This window comes from Ursus americanus, chromosome 8 (genome assembly GCF_024610735.1).
Source record: "Ursus americanus isolate L20-20 chromosome 8, mUrsAme1.1.p, whole genome shotgun sequence".
In the NCBI taxonomy this organism is placed as follows: domain Eukaryota; kingdom Metazoa; phylum Chordata; class Mammalia; order Carnivora; family Ursidae; genus Ursus; species Ursus americanus.
The window spans coordinates 35,944,743-35,966,059 of record NC_142134.1 but is presented as its reverse complement, the minus strand read 5'-3'; the positions used below and the strand labels follow the sequence as shown (position 1 = coordinate 35,966,059).

Sequence of the window (21,317 nt, the reverse complement as noted above, 5' to 3'; positions counted from 1 at the left end):
AATAAAGTGAGTTAACATTTAGTTTCTGACAAGGACATTGTTGGTTAAATTTACTTTTCACAATTTTAGATTCTTTCGGTCTGTACACATCAAAACCATGAGGTGACTCTTTTTCTTTTCTTTTTTTTTTTTGTTCTCATGGATCAAGTCTTGTCTTATAATAAATGCCGGACCAAGTGTATTTTCTTCCAACTTTATCATGTAAATTTTAGATCAGAAAAATATTTATAGCAGAAAAAGAGAAGCTGGTGAGAGCTGTTGGACATTAAATGATGTCCCAGTACCTCACTTTATTCAAATTCATTGTACATTCCCTGTTCAACTTTGGTTCTAAGCATACTTAAGCTCATGTACTTGTAACCAAATAAAATGAAAATCAACCTGTTTTTAAAGAGATGTTGTTGAACTAATGAAAGCAATGCAAATAACCAGTTTGACAAAAACAAAACCACACACACATGCATAATGACCAGATGTCATCATTTGTGGGTAAAACATACAAATGCAAAAAGGTACAAGGAAAACAAAATACAAATAGTCTTTTGTCATTGAAGGGTGTGACTATTTAATTGGCCTTCATTAAACTGGTAACAGGGACATGTCAGCAAACTTTGGAAAGTTTAAACAAACTACATTAATTATAAAGCTATTAGGATTGAGTTAACCATGCTGTTCAAACCTCTAAAACACACATTATGAATTAATACACATGTTCCTATACTGTCCTATTCCTCAAAGCTTTAGGTGATATAGTCTTTAGTAGTTAAATTGTGAAACAGGTTTTTTCATGAAGGCTACACTGTAGAAGTTATTCCTTTGGGATTTCACTTTCAGAGCAGATATTTTGTAATTATCAGGTATGACCTGTGCTTCCTTCAGTGAAGACCTCTCTTCTTCCCAAGCTGGATTTAGATATGCAATGAAAGTCAATATAAGATTACACCTTAAACATGTGTTATGAGCCAGGCAACATAAATGCATTTATATTGCCATGCGATATAAAATGGTTATATTATTGTCTCTGATTTATAGATGAAGTTCAGACAAGTAACTTGCCCAACATCGTACAGCTAGTAAGTGGCACAGTCTAGGTACAAACTGAGCAGATATGGTTCTCAATCCCATATTCTGATTTTAGCACTACAGAATTCTGTTTTCCAATCCTTGTGTTGAAATTGCCTTACGTTGATACTTAAGCAATCACAATATGTGCTTTTTAAAGAAGAATAAATATTAGATTTGTGCCTAACCCATCCAGATTTTAGGACCGTATATTATGTCTGTCATTTCTATAATAAACTTGGAAATCATTTGGGCTTTGATAGAAGACTTCTTTAAAGATTATGATTTATTTGGGAAGATGCAATTGCCGTAAATGTACTTGCAGTTTATAACTATGAAAAAATACTGTACTACGTACATTTTTGTATGCAAAACTGTGATACTTTAGTAAGGGGTGCCTTTGATTCATTAGTTACCAATTCAAACATGGTATTTTACCTCACGCAGTCTGTTGTTAACAGGTGGCTATTTAAAACATCTCAGAGTTGACCACAGTTGTTTATTTTTCTTGGTTTTTTTTCTTTTTTCCTCCTTTTGCATTTCTTAAATTAAAAAAAAAATAAAAACAATGAAGGGCAGAGCAGAAATATTGCATTATGCCCAATAAAATTTTCCCTGAGGTAAGCTTTAAGTTAATTGGTATGAGATTCTTAACTAATGTTAACAATGGCTGTTCCTTGGAGAACAGGCATAATTTCTGTTGCGTGTGGGATTTTCAGAGCATTTCTAATGAATTCAGAGCATCATCTAATCACAGAAAGAGTACTTCTTTGCACTCAAGAGGTCGATGTTCTCTGGCTCGTGAAAATACCTAAACTTGTTTTGTTCATTTGTTTCCTATGTGGCACCTCCTTTTTGGCATCTCCTGTTGGCATTATCCCTATAGAGAACTTCCTGGAAAGCAAATCATTTTGTTGTGATCGGAAATGCTTTTGTCTGGCTTCTAGGTCATGCTTTAAACTCAGAACACATGGCAGAACTAAGCACACTGTGTGAAAATGCCCAGTTATTAAACTCATGAGAGATTTTTTTGGTGTTTTCTGTTTCTTGTTTGTTTGTTTTTAAATGATGCAAAGTACTCAAGTTGCAAGTAGGACTGTTTTACATGAAAGTCCAGTGATGTTGATTTTTGGCCAGAACTTGGAGTAGCTGGGAAAAATATCAAGAAAAAAAACTCTTATCAAAAGGCAAATTAGTTTTTGAAGCTGGTGTTAATTGGCAGCCAAGGTGTTTCATTATGAAGCTGAATTTTTAACAGTTGTTAGTCAGTTACTATGAAAACACCAGCCAGAAGAAAACACTGCAGTGCAATGGGTATTTCTTCAATCTCTCCTAATCCTTCTCCAACGTGTCAATAATATGAGTCTTGTTTTAAAACACCCATGCACTGCCTAGAAATTGCCTGTGTTGGCTGTTTATTCAAATTTATTTCTCGATTAGATGCATATTTCATAATCAATGGGTTCAGGGATGATCACTTTCAAACTGCAGGTGTATTTTTCTATTTTGCAATTCTCTGTTTGAATGAAACCTTAAGAAGACCTTATTGGGAGAACTTTTTTTTTTTTTCCTTTGTAACCTAGAGCATAAAGCTAACCACGGGAAATATATAAATTGTAACTAGGGATATGATTCTTTTGGATGAAGCAATGAGAACTGGGGCTTTTTATCTCTATGTGTACCTACTGCTGCTTTTTTTAAAGGAAAAACACCTGAGGGCCACAGGTAGAAGTTCCAACTGTTTATTCCCCTCCCTAATAGTAAACAGCATGAAGAAGGTTTTTCTCCACACGTAACATATCCAAAGCCCCTGGGAGTATGTATGCTTTGATATTTTTCCCATTCTGACATTTTACCAGCTGGCTAAGAAAAAAAAAAATTGGTTTGCTCAGTGAGTCCTCAACATAGAGGCAACAAATTCTTGTATTGTCCTGTCTGTCGTTATCCCTTTAACCTCTGCTGTATTCAGCATTTAGTTTTATGGTAATATATAGGGGGAAAAATCATTTTTGTGGGTGATCTGACAAAAGTGTTGGTTAAAATTACTTGCCAACAGTTCCCCAGCCAAATAATTTAATTATGTGATTATAGTCTTATTGAAGCATTTGCTATTGATTCTAAGAAGCAAGAATGGATCTATTTGTTGTCCTTCAAAACAAAAGCTGGTTTTTCTCTTGCCTTGCAGTCTCAGCTAGGGCTTTACCAGAACACAATAATGAATGCTTCTGCTGCAGCGTGTCACAGGGGAGGCTGGGACAATACTGAACTCGTGCACACCGCTGATCCTTGCTTGCCGAGCAACATGTACACCTGGATTTCTGACAGCTCTGGGAGTTCACTAGAGACCTCTGTCATTCTGTTCATCCTCTTGTAGGCGATGGTCGAGACAGTTAACAACCTCCTCCAGCCACAAGCCTCAAATGCGTGGAGAGACCTGACTACAAGCGATCAACTACGGGCAGCCACCATGTTGCTCGACACTGTGGAGGAAAGTGCTTTTGTGTTGGCTGATAACCTTTTGAAGACTGACATTGTCAGGGAGAACACAGACAATATTCGTAAGTGGCCTTTGTTATACAGAAGGGCCAGAGACCTGTGGACAGCAGAAGAGAGAAAAGAAAAAATTTCTGTGGTAGTGCAGATATTATAAGTGATTTTTATTTCAGTGGAGATAAGTGCTTTTTTTTTTTTTTGGTATAATTAGAAGGATATCACCTGGCATTGGCTTAAAAGGGTCCTCATAATTTTGTGTGTTATCCTCCTTAGGATATTCCAATATTGGATATATTAGCCTGAAATCACTCACAGTGAGGTCCTTTAGTTAGTGAGTTAATTAGTTTTTTTGTCTGTGTGTATGTATGTATGTATGCATTGTACTATTTAAAATCTTATCCTCCTAACACAGTGCCTATGGGTCATGTCAGTTATAATAAGAATGTCTCTGAATTATGTACTGTAAAGAAATCAGTCATTTAAGTGAAGGTGATAAAACAGTTTTTTTGTAATCGTGTTATTAGCTCATAAGGAGTATAAATCTATTTTTATTGTGCGTAAGGATATAGCTGACAGTTTTATTTCAGAAGATTTGATAAAGCTGTTTCAAACTTATTACATTTAAAGATAGATCAATATTGATATAATAGTGCAACTCTAGATTATAAAGAAACTTTTACTTAATTCACAAAAGAAAGATAATATTTTGAAGAGAAACTAAATGACAAGGTATAAGGATTTGAGCTTGAATGTTAAATTTTAGGCTTTATAATTGATGCATTTGTGTTCTTATTTACCTGTTTAATAGTTTTTATTTGCTTTATTAAAAAATACTTTATTTAAAGGAATACTTCATTTAAAGAAATACTTTCAAAATAAAACATTGAACTACTATTCGTTTGACTACTATAAATTAATAGAATGTTAATTCCAGTGTTTTGATTTCAGAAATATTTCAGTGATTTAGGAAATCATCTTAGCTTGGGTGTGTTTCTCAATGAGTACTGATAACTCTTTGCCATTCACAGAATTGGAAGTTGCAAGGCTGAGCACAGAAGGAAACTTAGAAGACCTAAAATTTCCAGAAAACATGGGTCATGGAAGCACCATCCAGCTTTCCGCAAATACTTTAAAGCAAAATGGTCGAAATGGTAGGTTAGAATTTATTTGTTAAGCATGGTGAGATGAATTTGTCATCAATGCCTTGTTTCTTGGCTTGTGGTTTTAGATCTGCTATCCAAAAGCTCCCTTTCTCTCACTCAACTGTTCTCTCTCACCTCTTCCTCTTCCTTCTCTTTCCTATTTTCTGCACCAACAACATCACAATGTATTTGCTCTATAAAATTCTCAGTCAGATTTGGAAATTGTTCTGTTCCTTTTCATTTGCAGTACAATGTCAGAAACTTGAATCTGAGAGGAATTAATGAACAATAAAATCCAGATATCTGACTTTTTTCTTTTTTTCTTTTTTTTTTTTTAAAGATTTTATTTATTTATTTGACAGGGAGAGACAGCCAGCGAGAGAGGGAGTACAAGCAGGGGGAGTGGGAGAGGAAGAAGCAGGCTCCCAGCAAAGGAGCCCCATGTGGGCCCCAAAGGCAGATGCTTAACGACTGCACCACCCAGGCGCCCCGTGACTTTTTTCTTGAAAGGAATAAACTGTCACTGAGTTGACAGATTTGGTTTCTAAAATTTTTAATGGAAATTTTACTTCTAATTTTAAAATTGTATGTTTTTTTCCTTATTCGCTATTTTTGAAGGTGTTTCTATGATTTTTCTTTGCAAAGCATACAGAAAATTTAAATATGAGAAGGTGATTTGGGGGAAAGGAACTGGTCAATATAGGTCAGTTTGATACTAGATTAAATTCACTGAATATAACAAGAATGAAATAAACTCATAGAGAAAATATGTCTCAAGTGTCACTAGTATTACGTTTTTAATAGCATACTTTTTGCCAACTAGATGAGATCCTTTGACCTGTTAGGTGATGGGAAGACAGCCTCAGGTTGTAGCAACCAACTCAAAGCTTGTGTTTCAGAGTGCTGGGTGCATAGTTTTAAAGGATGAAGAGCCTGTTGAATAATACCAAGACAAAACAAATTAGGCTGCCTTCAACGGAACAAAGTTCTTTTTTGGAAATTATATAAATGACCTTAAAAGTCATTATATTGCTAATTTGACTATGTGAATTTTGAGGCAACAATAACATTTTCTACGAAGCAAAATCAGATTTCTGCATCAGCTTTCCACCTGGCTTCCCTCTCTCCACTCTTTCTGCCTCGCAACATGTATCCTGTTGACTAAAGGGATCTTCCTGAAATGTAAATCTAACCAGTTCATTTCCAGTTGCACTCAGATGAAATCAGAGGATTTCACTAGCCCACCGTGTGCTCGTCCACTTCCTTCCTGCCTCATCTGCCCCACTTCCTGTCTGTCTTTAGCATGCTCTCTATGGTCCCGGCAGTCTACTCGTGATTCTTTTCCTTTTTATTGAGGTAGAAGTGACACAGAACTTTATGTTAGTATCAGGGGTACAATATAATGATTCGATATTTGTGTATATTATAAAATCTTCACCACAATAAGTCTAGTTCACATTTATCACCACATATAGTTTTATTTTTTTCTTGTGATGAGACCTTTTAAGATTGACCTTCTTAGCAACTTTCAAAATATACAATGCAGTATTATTAACTACAGTCACTATGCTATATATTATATCCCCCCATATATATATATATATATGACATTTATTTTATAACTAGAAGTTTGTACTTTTTGAACTTTTTCACCCATTTTACCTACCCACCACCCTCTGCCAGTGGCAGTCACCAGTCTGTTCTCCATATCTATGAATTTAGTTTGTTTTATTTATTTATTTTTTTTAGAATTCCACATATAAGTGAGATCATACAATGCTTGTTTTTCCATGTCTGACATATTTCACTTAGCATAATGCTCTCAAGGTCCATCCATGTTATCATAAATGACAAGATATCATTCTTTTTTTTTTTTTTAAGATTTTTTTTTTTTTTTTTATTCGACAGAGATAGAGACAGCCAGCAAGAGAGGGAACACAGGCAGGGGGAGTGGGAGAGGAAGAAGCAGGCTCATAGCGGAGGAGCCTGATGTGGGGCTTGATCCCATAACACCGGGATCACGCCCTGAGCCGAAGGCAGACGCTCAACCGCTGTGCCACCCAGGCACCCCAAGATATCATTCTTTTTAATGGCTGAATAATATTCCATTTTCTTTATCCATATCATCAGTGGACACTTAGGTGGTTTACATGTCTTAGCTCTTATAAATAATGCTGCAGTGAACATGGGATACAGATTTCTTTTTGAGTTAGTGTTTTTGTTTCCTTCAGATAAAAACCCAGAAGTGGAATTACTGCATCATATGGTAGTTCTATTTTTAATTTGGGGGGGGGGACTTCCACAGTGTTTTCCACAGTGGTGTACCAATTTACATTCCCACCAACAGTGCACAAGGATTCCCTCTGATCTAGTCTTGATTCTGTTCCTTGAATACACTAGGAGTGTTTCTGTATCAGATTTTTGCATTTTTGTTTCCTTCCTGGAATGCAGTTTTTACATTTCTTTACATAGAAGATTCTCTATCATTCACTATTCAGTATAAATCTTACCTCTTTAGGAAAGGAAGTTTTTCTCTGTCTCCCTGAAGGTACATCATTCTTTCCTAATTGCTCTTTTCCCATTAGCCATTTTATACCAGTGCTTCTTCATGGTGGTTATTCACTTAACATTATATGAAATGTTATTATTATTATTATTATTATTATTATTATTATTAAGTTGCCTGTTTATTATCCGACTTTCCCTCTAGTGGGAAGCTCATGAGAGCAGGGATCTTTTCTTACTTGTTCACTGATAGAACACTTGTGCCTGGCACATGGATAAACTAAGAATTTATGAAATAAATGCGTGAACTTTCAGATATAAAGCTAATGGCAATTAAAATATAATTATATTAGTCATATTATGTTTTGTACTCATTTATTTTATTTACTAAAGTAGTGTGTGGGTGGGGGTGTGGGGGTGTTTTAGGTCACATTTAAACATTAATTTTGGAGGGGAGAATCTGTAACAATTATATGTGACTAAATGCATTGATAAAACAAGGTCGGATGTCAACATGACACTGTCCCATAGCTGGAAATTGGTAGGAATTATCAAGTGGTTATCAACCAGTTAAAATAAAAGTTACTGTCACCAGGAAGAAAAAAAAAAGATGTGTTTCTTAAGCTTAGCCTTCCAAAATTTAGTATTTTCATATTAAATCTAGAAAAAAGAACAAATTAAATGCTGTGTTGCAATAGACAAGAAATATTTAGCGAATTACTGTTCTTTGCTCAGTACCATGTTAACAGATGTGGGTTGGAATTTTAAGAATGCCCCCTTACTTTATGTAGCTCTTGTCATAATGTCTTTGCTGTATTACTGAAAGGATAATGGATATCTCATGAAATCACTGAGAAGGCTGGAGAATCAGGCCCAGAAAACCTACAAGAGCTAGGAGGCTGACAGCAGCCTGTATCATCACACAGCATCATTGCTGTGATGTCACTGCTGCCACGAGTGAAGCCTAAGTGAAGGTGGCTGCTGCCATCCCACCTGCTGCTTCCTTGTGTCACCAGCTCCTCATCTGAATTCGGAGACGCGTGCATCTGGTGGGAGGCATCGAGCTCAGGTGCCCAGAGCAAACTCTTTGCAAGACAGGCTGGGAAAGCAAATGTACATCCATTTTGTGTCTATAAATCCCTAACAGTTGGGAATTTCCCAAACATGGGAGCACAGTTTAGATGGACAGTCCCCTCCCTCCTCAAAAGAAATCTATTAAAATTTCCTTGTTCTTACTTCCACTTGACTCTAAAATTCAGGGATAAGGACTGAGACTTCCTCAACTTAGAAACTGTGATAGTCAGGACAGTGCCTGTCTCTTGTGATATGAATTCATACTGGAAGTAAGACATAGAGCTTGATGTATTTTAAGAAAGAAAATGGTATGATCAAAAACATGTCTCCTGGGTGACTCAGTCGGTTAAGCATCTGCCTTCTACTTAGGTCATGATCCCAGACCTGGGATGGAGCCCCGCATCGGGCTCCCTGCTCAGCAGGGGGTCTGCTCCTCCCTCTCCCTTTGCCCTCCCTCCCAATGTTAAAAGAAGGTTAATTTTACAGAAGATTGCAGGTAGGAGATAGTCACAAGAGAAAAAAGAAGATGGAAGGATGTATGGAGAAAGTGACTTTCAATGAACATGGTAATTGAGTTTTAAGACAGATAAGGATTTTGAATCCTTGTTGCTGTTATTTTAATTGCAATTGAGATATAATTTACATACAATAAAACATACATCCCTTAAGAATGTAGCTTGATGAATTTGACAGTTGTATGTTCCTCTGTAATATTACTTAAAATAAGATATAAATCTCTTCTATTACCCAGAAATTGTTACCCCTTTCCAGTCTTCTTACCTCCTCTCCCCATCTGATGAAACTACTCTCCTTACTATCTCTCTAGACAAATTTTGCCTGTTCTTAGACTTCGTACAACCGGAATCATGTAGCATGTGCTCTTTTCTGTCTATATTCTTTTTTTTTTTTTAAAGATTTTATTTATTTATTCGACAGAGATAGAGACAGCCAGCGAGAGAGGGAACACAAGCAGGGGGAGTGGGAGAGGAAGAAGCAGGCTCATAGTGGAGGAGCCTGATGTGGGGCTCGATCCCAGAACACCGGGACCACGCCCTGAGCCGAAGGCAGACGCTTAACCACTGTGCCACCCAGGCGCCCCTCTGTCTATATTCTTTAACCAAACGCAGTATTTTTGGGATTCCGTCATCATGCTCTATTAGTAGTTTCTTCTTTGCTCTATCAGTAGTTCTTTATTGATGCATAGTCTATTCCATTATATTCATATGCCATAATTTGTCTACTGATAGATTTTTTAGTTGTTTCCATTTAGGAGATATTATGAATAAGGATGCTATTAATCTTATACAATTTTTTTTGTTTTTGTTTTTCCTTTGTAGATATATATATTATCTAGGAAAGGTAGTTATGTTTAACTTTATAAGAAATCACCATCTCTCCAAATAGTGGAACTATTTCACATTTCCACCAGCAGTGAGCAGGAGCTCCAGCTGTTCCACATCTTTGTCAATATAAGTGTGACCAGTCATTTTGATTTTAGAAATTCGAGTAGGTTATGAAGTGGTATCTCGAAGTGATTTTTCATTTTTATTTCCAAAATTACTAATGATGCTGATAACTTTTCATGTTTCTATTAACCTTTCATATATCTTTTTTCTAAAGTATGTGTTTATACCTTTTGCAATTTTCATGTGTTATTTATTCTTTTTTGTTTATTAGCAGAAATGCTATGTATAGTCATGAATCTCATCTATATTATTGTTGATGCTGTATTTTGATATTTTTAATTTTGATAAAGTGCAGTGTACCATTTTATTTTTCTTTTATGGTTAATATCTTTTGGATCCAAGTCATCCTTACCTACTCCGAGATCACAAAGATCCTGTATTTTGTTCTAGAAACTTTATGGTTCTGGTTTTTATGTTTAGGTCTATGATCTGTCTTTAAGTTTTGAGTACGGAGTGATACAGGGATTGACATTCATTTTTAAAATATTGATAGTTTTTTCAGCATCATTTGATATTCCTTTTCTTATGAATGACTTGGCACTTCAGTTAAAATGAATGCTTAATTTTGTTGTGAATATATACTATATGGGTTTGATTATAATTTAATTAGATCTAGATTAGGTGGAATGTACAAAGTAATCAGAGTTTCTCCCCAACTTATAATTCACATTTACATTTATTTCAGGAGAGATCAGAGTGGCCTTTGTTCTGTACAACAACTTGGGTCCTTATTTGTCCACGGAGAATGCCAGCATGAAGTTGGGAACAGAGGCTATGTCTACCAATCATTCTGTTATTGTCAATTCCCCTGTTATTACAGCAGCAATAAACAAAGAGTTCAGCAATAAGGTTTATTTAGCTGATCCTGTGGTGTTCACTGTTAAACATATTAAGGTAAGAAAATACCATGTTAAGTTTAGTTGTCCACATTATCTATACTTGTTACAGCACAAACATGGAATATATTAATTTTCCTTTTTTCCTATTATTTGACAGATAGCAATTCATTATCTATAAAATGATAGTAGTGATTTTTTTTTTCTAAAATGAGGGAGGAGAATAATTCTTGAATATGTAAATGCTTCTGATAAAAATATCTATAGATGGATTTATCAATATGTCTCCATAATTAAAAAGAGTTAGCAGCATATTTAGTGGAATTGGACATGGCTTCACCTATGATGTCACAAGTATTTATGTCTTTGGGCAAAGATATATTTTTACGTATGTACAAAGATTGTATTACAAATTGAACAAAATTTCTACAGACCATCTTCTCAGAAATTGTTTCGAGTAATTAAATTCTTTATAATGTATTTTACTTTGAAATTAGTTGAAGTCGTTCTGAGACATTGATACTAGTATTCCATTAATATTATTTTTTTTAAAAAGTAAACTCATCTCTAATCAGAGGAAGTAAACGACAATATATATTCAAATTTGCTTAGGCTTGATGAAATCCACTTAATATGAAAACACTTGTATACATCTCCACAAAAGTTGGAACAGAGTCTGAAGTGTGTTAGATGTAAAGAAAATGCCTATCTAATTTACGTGATCATAAAGAAGTTATTGGTTTTATTGATTTTTTTTTCCCCCTGTAGCAGTCCGAGGAGAATTTCAACCCTAACTGTTCATTTTGGAGCTATTCCAAGCGCACCATGACAGGTTATTGGTCAACACAAGGCTGCCGGCTCCTGACAACAAATAGGACACATACTACATGCTCTTGTAATCACCTAACCAATTTTGCAGTCCTGATGGCACATGTGGAAGTTAAGGTAAGATACATACCATAAAATAAAACTATTTAAGCATATGGTCAGGATACCACTATAAAAAGTCCTACGTCCACAGGCCAGTCTTACTTCAAAGGTTTTCTAGTTTCCTAGTAATTCTGTTCGGAAACTCTCTGAGGTACAACCCGTGTTCTCCTGGATGATTCAAAGAACTTTTTTTGTTCTATTATCAACATGGTTTATAAAATTGCAGTCCACTTAGAAAATAAAATTGTGCTTATAAAAATTCCCCTTAGTCTCCCCTGATCCTATTTCGTATGAATAAAGGAGAGCATGTGCACAAAGCGAGGTAGGACCCCAGGACCAAAGGCCGGTGCAGTGGGGTTAAGAACCAGGATCTGGTAGGTTGGAGATTAAGAGCTATGCATGGGATTAAATACTGCCAAAATGACTCTTGGAAAAGCAGCCATTAGCACAATAAACAATGCCTGGTAATGCAAAGGGCTTAGCAAATTCTAATATAATGTAATCGGTTTTCTCCATTCAAGAAAACCCTATTCTAAGAAAAAATCCAGGTCATAGGTAGTTTCCAAAGTCAGACACACAGCTAATTTGGCTGCATCAGTTTCCTCCTGGCATGACTCTGGCGGCCATGGGGGCAGGGAGAGAGCATGAAAAGGATTTAGATTTCAGATATATTTAGGACATAAAAATACAAAGGGCTTATTAGCTTGGTTATAGACTTTGATGGATTAGTAACAGTAAATTATATACTTGTAAATTCTCTTCGCATCTCCCTGATGTCAATAAAAAGAGAGGAAAGATTACTCTCTAGCATGGTTTCAAAAGTGAAGACTGTGGCACAGATTTTATCTACTTGATGTCATTTTTCCAAATAATCTCATCCAAAATTTTCCTTGACACTGTTGAATTTAGAGAGAGTATGGGTATCCCAGAGGGAGACCAAATCCAAACCCTGTTAGCTCCTTAAAAGTAAATTACCGTAGCTGTGTCAGCACAGTTTACGTTTTGGTCTTTAAAGGACTACATCCCCTATTTATCAGAGCATCACAGATTGATGTAGTTTCGCAAGACCAGCTATACTAACAAATGTTAGATTTCAACCTGGAATGTGTTCGTGTGGCTCTGGGATTCTATTTTTTCCATTTAGGGAATAAATTCAAACCCAGAAAAATGGATCATATTTGAAACAACAATAAAATATCACTTTTTGCTGCAGGCATGGCATAGCACCCTCTCCTCGATCTATTATACAAGAATCCCGGCTATGACCATTATTGCATGTCGACAAGAGACAAAATAAATGCAAATCAATATTTCCCTTTAGCAAGCATTCACACAGCGTGGATGTCCTGGTTTTCTGTACCATAATCTTTTGCAATTGCCAGTCAGCCTCATTTGGATCTCACAGCATGGTTTTGGCACTTGAAACACAGAAAACAAGCAGACTGAACACCACCACAAGTCCAAAAAGAAACACACTAACCAAACTTACATGAGACGAAATTTCTAAAACAGAACACGAATCTATTTGTGCACAGTGAGAAATACAGCGACCGGTTGGATTAGATATTTATTGTTGCTAGTTGTCACTTTCTAACTCCACAGGAAAATGTAGGAAGGAAACAAAATCATATTGGATAGTTTGGCTTGATGAGCTTGGAAGGAGAGCGAGAGGAGTTAGCCGAGTCATGTCAGAGCTGTTGCCGTCAAGCCGTGGTACCCTGATGCGTCGGTCTTTACTCCAGTCTCTACCCGTGCGCTGACATGCTGTCCTTATCTATCATCTGTGCTTCTCTGCTGTTCATCGAGCACTTCCTTCGTTCTTTTATCAGCAGTTTTGAGTATTGGAATTGAGACCTGCACTGTGATTTTGCAATGCAGAGAAAGATCATCTGTTGAGGCAGGGCTGCTGAGAAGGGGCTTATCAAAAAAATGTCCCCTTCTGAAGGATCAGTAGGATGTATTTAGTAAGGCAATGCGTGGAGAATTTGCACTGAACACTTCCTTCACTTTGCCTTGGGTATACCCCTCTCTCATCTTTCTTTCCTTCCTATGCAGCAGGTCCTTCTTAGCTAACTTTGTTGGTTCCTCCTCCTCGCCGTGATCTCTCCTTGTTGCTCTGGCGCAAAGTGTAATTAGGTCTAGTGTAGGCCTTATCTGTTCTTTGTCCCTCGATGATCTTATGTAGCTATATGGTGCTAAACATCTCATGAGTCCCAGATTTCTATCTCCACTTTTTAACTCCAGACTCATAGATTCAACTGCTGACTTGTTAAATCCACTTGGGCTTCTAATAAGTGTCTCAATTCTAGAACTACACTTCAGGTATTCTCCCACCTGAGTCTTCTTAGTAAAGGGCTGTTCTGCCCTTCCAGGTGCTCAGGCCCTAAGCCCTGCATCATTTTTGATTTGTTTCTTTTTGCTCACACTGCACACACAATCCTATGAGCATAAGCTGCAAAATCCAGGATCTGACAAATTCTCAGCGTCTTCGTCACTACCACCCAGGTTCCAGCCACTGTCATCTGGCCTCCACTTTCTAGTTACAGCCTCTTAGTTGGTCTCCCTGCTTCCCTCCGTACCCCTTCTAAATTTATTCTCAGTAGAGTTGCCAGAGGGGTACTCTTAAAATGTGAGTCAAACCTTCTCACTAGTCTAATTCATTCTCAAAAATCAGCTCTGTAATTCCTTTAAAATGCAAATCAGGAACTTCATATCTTTGATCAAATTTGAATGATTCCTTCTCTCAATAAGAGCAAATCCCAAATCTTGCCTCTTTAGCATCTTTTGACCTCCTTTCCTACTACTCTTCCTCTAGCACCCTTGGCTTCAGCCATGACAGGCCACCTTGCCTCTCCACAAACACATCAGGTATTTAGTTAGACCTGAAAGTCCCCCTTTTTCTACCCCCCCAAACAGCCACCAGAGCCAGCTTCCTCATCCCCTTTAAGTCTGCTTCACTGTCACCTTCTCAAAGAGGCTCACCCTGTCCACCCTATTTAATATTTCAAATTATTCCCTCTGACCCACAAAATACTGTGAGGAATAGATAAGGCAAAACAGTTCCCTGACCTCAGGGAATTCATACTTTATCAAGGGAGAGGAGGGCTAAGACTGATTTTTGAGTGGGGTAGCAAGAGAGATTTCATAATTTTAAAGAAGAAAAATTCAACTGAGTAAGTTTGAAGATCTAATTGGCTTTATTAAGGCATTCATGAAGCAGGCAGTGTCCCATCTAACAAGTAGAGAGGAACTCCAATGATTTGTGCAATATGGAAGGTTTTTATAGGAAAGGATGGGACAAGGAAGTTATTAGCAAAACTAGGGAAAGGATTGTTTCAGGCAAGGTCACCTTCCCTTGGGGGAAATTTGGGGGTCTTGTTAGGTGTAGTTATCTCATCTTTGGAGACATGGAGAGGACACATGTGACAGATCACCTCATTGATGTTTATCAGAAAATTCCTGACTGGCTGATTGAGACTTAACATTTCTAGGGGAGATTGAAACTGCAATTAGGTTAGGTATTAAGCCCAATTTAGGGGCTTGATACCTTTGGTGACTTGGCCTGAGTGATGCCATTTTGGGCCTGTGGTTTTCTTTTCAACAATAGCTAGGTCAATTTAGGCAGGTTAAAGAAGGCAGGCGGTGCTTCTACCTAAGGTGGCAATTTTGCTGGTTAACTACTTCCGAGTTCACTGTACTTCTGTTGTCTAAGGAAACATTTAATTGTCTTCTCTTTTAGACACAAATGTAACCATTCCGGGGGTGCCTGGGAGTCTCAGTCCATTAGGCATTGGACTCTTGATTTCAGCTCAGGTCATGATCTAGAGTGAGATTGAGCCCCGCCTTGGACTCCGCCCTCAGCAGGGAGTCTGCTTGAGATTCTCTCTTTCCCTCTCCCACTGCCTCTCCCCCTGCTCAGGCACATGCACTCTCTCGCAAATAAACAAATAAAATCTTTTTATTTTAAGTAATCATTACAGAAATTTAGGTAATTTTATACCAAACTGAGAGAGTATCTATGGTATTTTAAGACCTTTCCTTTATTGTGAATCACTACAGGTTTATTTGTCTGTTGTTCAGCAGAATGTTAAATACATCAATTGTCTGTCTCTTTTCTTCCTAGTGATTCTTTTTGTGAACACCCTTTGTGGGAGGAGTATTTTAGTTTGCAGGAGTGTAAGTTTCAAACTAATTGATTAACATTTCTACTGCGATTTTGTAAAGCATTGTAACAAATGCTTTAGAAAAGAGTTTATATCACCTATAGCTCTTTCCTCTATTCAAATTGTAATTCTTTGGGAGATAATTTAAAAAATAATAATAAATTTTTCCTGTCAGTTCAACTTAACATTGATTTTTTTTTTTTTATGTATAAGATTTATTTGTTTATTTGAGAGAGCACAAGCGGGGGGAGGGCTGAGGGAGGAGCAGTCTGCTTATCCTACCACAATGACCTACCCAGGTGCCCCTTTATTATTTTTAAAAGGCTTCACTTTCCTTAGTTTGATGTTTGCATCTCTCTCTTTCTGTGTTTTTTTTTAATTTCATATATCCTATTGCTCCCACCCCAACTTCACTCCAGTCCAGGTATAAGCATTGATTTTGCTGTTTGAGATCATTGTATTTATTTATTTATTTAGTATTGATTCCAAACAGTGACAATTCAGAAAATTTTAATGTCATACCATAGATTCTGTGTGTCAAATGTTTTATAGCTGAACTTTTTTCTAGGCTGGAAGAAAATAGGTAGTTTTATGTTGCAAGATTCTGCAGTTGCTCATGAAGGAACGTACTTATATTTTTAAAAGAATATTTTTGTTCTTTAAATTCCAAAAAGAAAAGTTATTTTGCGTTTAAGCAATGATTTTATTATTAAAAAATAAAATGTTTAGTGTATGATGCTTAGGTTTGTACACTTCATTGCCAAATTTTTATGCTTTTTTTTTTTTTTTAATTTTACCACATATAGCATGTAGGGATTGAGGGAGAAGTAGACATTAAAAATCATAACTGGTATATGGTACTTTAAGTATTTATTTAAGGAAAGATACTAGAAACTGACAAATTGAATACCCTCCAAATATGGAATATTCCACAAAAAGAAAATGGTTTCAAAAATGGTCCAACATGTAAGATTTTGTTACAATATCTTGAATATTAACTTTATATTTAAAAATTGGCACCCTTTTAGAACCAAGAATTATTCTTGGATGTTCTCTGTGAACCATTTTATGATATATTTCATACATTTACAAAAATTTGAAATTATTTATTTGCTAGTATGCTGTTTAATTGTCTACCTCTTCATTAGACACTAGCGCAGTATGAAGAGCAGAGAGAAGTGAGAGAGTCAGCTGTGTAGATCATCTGGGGAAAGAGTCTTCCAGGCAGAGGGAACAAGAGCTGTACCCTGAACCAGGGTGATTCTGATGTGTCTGAGGAACTTCAAGAACAGTATAGTTGTAGTGGAAAGAACAAGAGAGAAAGTACAGTAGCAGAAAAAGTCAAAGGGTCTAGAATGGAAGGTTCTGTAGGCCATCAGAATGACTCTGGGTGCAGGTTTTGCTCAAAGTGCAGTGGAAAACCACAGCAGAACTTTGAGCATATGTTACATATGTAATATAGTAAACGTTTTCCATCTACCAGTTTGAAATGTATTTATTGAGAGGGAAAGTTCAGCCATGCCCAGACCCTAAATGATATATATACTTCCTTAAAGTATGGATTCGTTTTTATACTGAGAAATATATATTTTGCACGATAGCTTATCTCTATGTCTCTTTTAGTTCCTCTGAATTTTAAGTTCTTGAAATCAGTTACTGTATTTATTCTGGAGTCCAACACACCTAGATCTAACCCTGTAACAATTTGTGATTTTCTAGAGTTGGTTACATTTTTGTCCAGGCTACCAAGAAGCAACATATCCCTTTCAGTTAATAAAAGAATGATAACACTACCTTCCTCACTGACCCACACCCCTCCCCTGGATCAGACACTTGCAAACACAGGTCTTTTAATTTCCTAAATCAGAGAGAATATTTCCAGTTTCATGTTACTTGTGAGAGTAAGCTGAGGAGATATTTCAAAATATGAGTGAATGTGAAGGGAGAATTTTCTTCCCACCACCATGGCTCCTGGAACACCACATGACATCAACTCTAATTCTCTTTTGAATAAATAACAAGAAATGAAGAATGCTGACTCCCTATCACTAACTCCTAATCTATACTGGATCACCAATTGCCTACAGTCTTTTTTGTTTGACTTCTGATGAAGTTGCCATAAAAAGGGGAAACTATTAGAAGAAGAAAAGGAAAGTTCTATCTTCCCTCTATCTCTGTACAGGACAGGGAGGAAGAGAGGAAAGGTAGCCTACCTAGAGGTAGAAAGGAGGATACTTTTTGCATATGCATTTGAGAAGAATTGGCAACTAGCTCTGGTTAGACTTCTTCAGTTTGTGAAAGGGGAAGATATATCCAAAATTAGCTATTTATATAGAGAGAAGAGCTGAAATTATGGATTTGAAGAAAAATAAGCCATTAAAAATTCTTTGATCACTTATTTCTTCTACTCTTTTTACAGAACTTTTATTAAAAAGTTGAAAAACAGTACACTTAACACTCATATACCCATTTTTCTGAATCTACATTTGAATTTTTGACACATTTGACTGCCACTTTTCTGTGTTTGTATGTGCATATATATTTAGCTGTATTATTTGATTTTTCAAAAGTAAATTGCTGACTTTATAATATTTAATTCTTAAATCTTCCAGCAAACATGTTTTATGAACACAGACATTCTCTTCCTACTATTAACAAACACAGAAATTTAATACTGATTAAGTACTATCCTCTAGTATGGAATCCATACACAAATTTTTCCAATAATTCAAATAATGTCCTTTATAGCCTTTGATTTTCAATGCAGTACCCAGTCAAGGATCACATATTGCCTTTAGTTTCTACATCTCTTTAGCCTTCTTTAATGCAGAAATTTTCCTACCTGCTTCTGTCTTTCATGAAAATGACATTTGATAAAGTCCAGGCCATTTGTCCTGTTAGAATATTCCACAATTTCAATCTTTCTGATTGTTTTCTCATAATTCAAGTTAAACATTTTGGGCAAGAAATCCATGTGGGAAATACTGTATCCCTTCCATTGTATCAAGAGGCCCCTTGTTGGAACATTGAACAGGACATTGAACTTTTTGTAATTTAGAGGAATCTGTGGAAACATGTTTGAAAACTTTGGTTTAGTCATCTCATTTTTTAAATTGTGATGTGTTTGGTCTACCCTTTGTTTCTCAAATAGTTGACTATTGTCTTTGTAATAGGCAAAGCTCATGGTCCAGTTAATAGCACAGATAAGTAATCAGCAAACTCCGCACTTTGTGAGAAATGTCTCATCATTGTGGTAGAGGATGCTGTAGTAGCACACGGGAACAAGTCTGAACTCGACCTTCAAGGGTCAAGGAATGTGCTCTAGATAAAGGCACATAGCTGTTTAAGCAAAATGAGGGCGACAGGGTTGAAGTAGCATGAAATAAGGCTGGGTTTTTGTCATTTTACAGTACATTTTTTCAGTAAATTTCATATTTTTAAGAGTATTAACAACACTCTCTCTGATTGTTTTTCTTTCTGGGTTGTAGTGGAATTTTTAATCAAAAAGAAACCTGTGATCTTCTCATACACAGCTTGGATCCTTACACTTAGAATTTTTAGGTTCTTTATCATCTTCAGTACGTAAGCTTGGCTAAAAATAGCAGCTGGAGATTCATCTGCAATTCTAGTTTGAAATATTCTATAAGGAATAAGTAATCCAGTTTATGGAGATTCCGAAGAGTGGAGATTGAGTGAGAACTTCACCTCTCAGAAGGGCCTGGCATGTCCTGTAATAATAGGAATGACTGTCATTTCTTTAATGTGTACATACATTATCTCATTAATCTGCAACACCACAACAGATATTATTATCATAATTTATTTGTCCAATTTATAATCTGAAGGGAAATTGCAGTAGGAATTAAAAATTAGGAGACTTAGGGTCCGATTCCAATGATTTGGGAAATTGCTTCGTGTTCTCAGACAAATCATCTGAATTCCCTGTTCCTATTGTTAAATTGGTTAAATAAGACTAATAATTTTTTTCTAACGGTATCTCAGAATTATTTTAGGGATTGAGTAACAAAATGTATTAAAATCATGTTGAAAATTATAAAGTTTTCTAAAAATATATTTTTTAAATTCACGATATGCTTACCTGTCCTTAAAGCCCTTGAGCTCTTGATTCTGGGGGTAGTTAATTGTCAAGGCTGAAATATTTAATTTTATTTCTAATAAAATGTAATGATTTTTATCTAGTGCTATATAGCTAAGTTTTCCCTAAAAAAGAGAAGAGTTTAGGCTGGTACTTTGTCTCACTTTTTGAAGTGACAGACTTTTTTTCCACAATGAAATTGTCAAATAATAAATTTGCAGCAAGATATATCATAACTACAAATAACTTTCCAGCCTTTCAAAATGTTGGTTATATGGACATTAAATTCCTGCAGTATCAGCACTACCAAATTCAATTTTAAGTACAATCATAAATCAATGCTAATACAATCAATACGTAACTTTTTTATTGATTGCATTTCTTCTTCATTAGTGAGATAATTTTTAGCATTGACTAACTGAAGGAATTATTTTCTTATTAATTTAAATATAATAGCTCTACTTACCCAATTTACCCAGCTTAAGAAGGTATTATCAACCAACTAAGCAAAAGAAACCAAGCATAAAACCTTTTCCATCCTAATGTTCTAAAAATATCCTTAATTGTTTATACTGTTCTTAGTAAGAACTAGTTGATATGTTTACTAACTATGCTCTGTTCTGGATCACAAAATTTTACTTTTTTTTTTAACATCGAGGCTATTCAGTGATTTTCTTTTTTTTTTCCTAGCCTGTTTCATTCCATTGTGTCTGGTAAATAAAGTGATAAAGCTCGAGAACTACTGGCCTCTTGAGGAATTAGGCTAGATTTTCAGAATATTTATATAGCTTTCTAAGGTAGGCAACAAAGTCTACTTTATAAATAAGATTTTATTTTTTTTAAAGATTTTATTTATTTATTTGACATGACAGAGACAGCCAGCGAGAGAGGGAACACAAGCAGGGGGAGTGGGAGAGGAAGAAGCAGGCTCCCAGCAGAAGAGCCCAACGTGGGGCTTGATCCCAGAATGTCGGGATCACGCCCTGAGCGGAAGGCAGACGCTTAATGACTGCGCCACCCAGGCGCCCCTATAAATAAGATTTTTAAAGCATTTGAACAAAAATGTGGCTGAACTAAACCATTTTCCTGTCTCTACAATTCAAAGGACTGCCGATTTACTAGGTGTATCCTTACAGTGTAATAAGCATCTTTAGGTTTTAAAGGTTTTCTATGGTTGGTTGCTTGCTGATTTAGGTAAGCAATTCATAGAACTTTTAAGATGTTAATTTTATAAAATTTAACGTTACCTCAAGTTATTGTCTCTAGGTATGTGAAGTAATTATCCCCAGGGTTATTATCTGGAAGACCTCTACCCTGTTTAAAATGCAATAAATTTATTCATGAAAATGGGAAAAAGGAAGCCCAGTAACCGTCCTCTTTCTCTTTTTCCTGAAATTGCTTTAGTTAAGAAAATCAAATGAAATTGAAATAATGAAATAAAAATGAGATGTGTGCGTGTGTGTGTGTGTGTGTGAGTGTCTGAGTGTTTATATTTACATTCTGTTTTATTTAGTACCTGAAGCAGAATAGACATCCAATGAAAATTCTTA

General features: G+C 36.0%; 1 protein-coding gene across 5 annotated transcripts in view; it reads left to right on the top strand.

Moving 5' to 3' along the window:
- The window catches only part of ADGRL3 (adhesion G protein-coupled receptor L3), a 501,774-nt gene that overhangs the window by 371,073 nt on the left and 109,384 nt on the right, over positions 1-21,317 (top strand). For all 5 annotated transcript variants that reach the window (XM_087864114.1, XM_087864113.1, XM_045815875.2 and 2 more), the window contains 4 exons: positions 3,437-3,620; positions 4,584-4,706; positions 10,428-10,636; positions 11,347-11,523. In XM_087864114.1, coding sequence (XP_087720240.1) covers positions 3,437-3,620; positions 4,584-4,706; positions 10,428-10,636; positions 11,347-11,523 — 693 coding nt within the window. The remainder of the gene's footprint in view (positions 1-3,436; positions 3,621-4,583; positions 4,707-10,427; positions 10,637-11,346; positions 11,524-21,317) is intronic.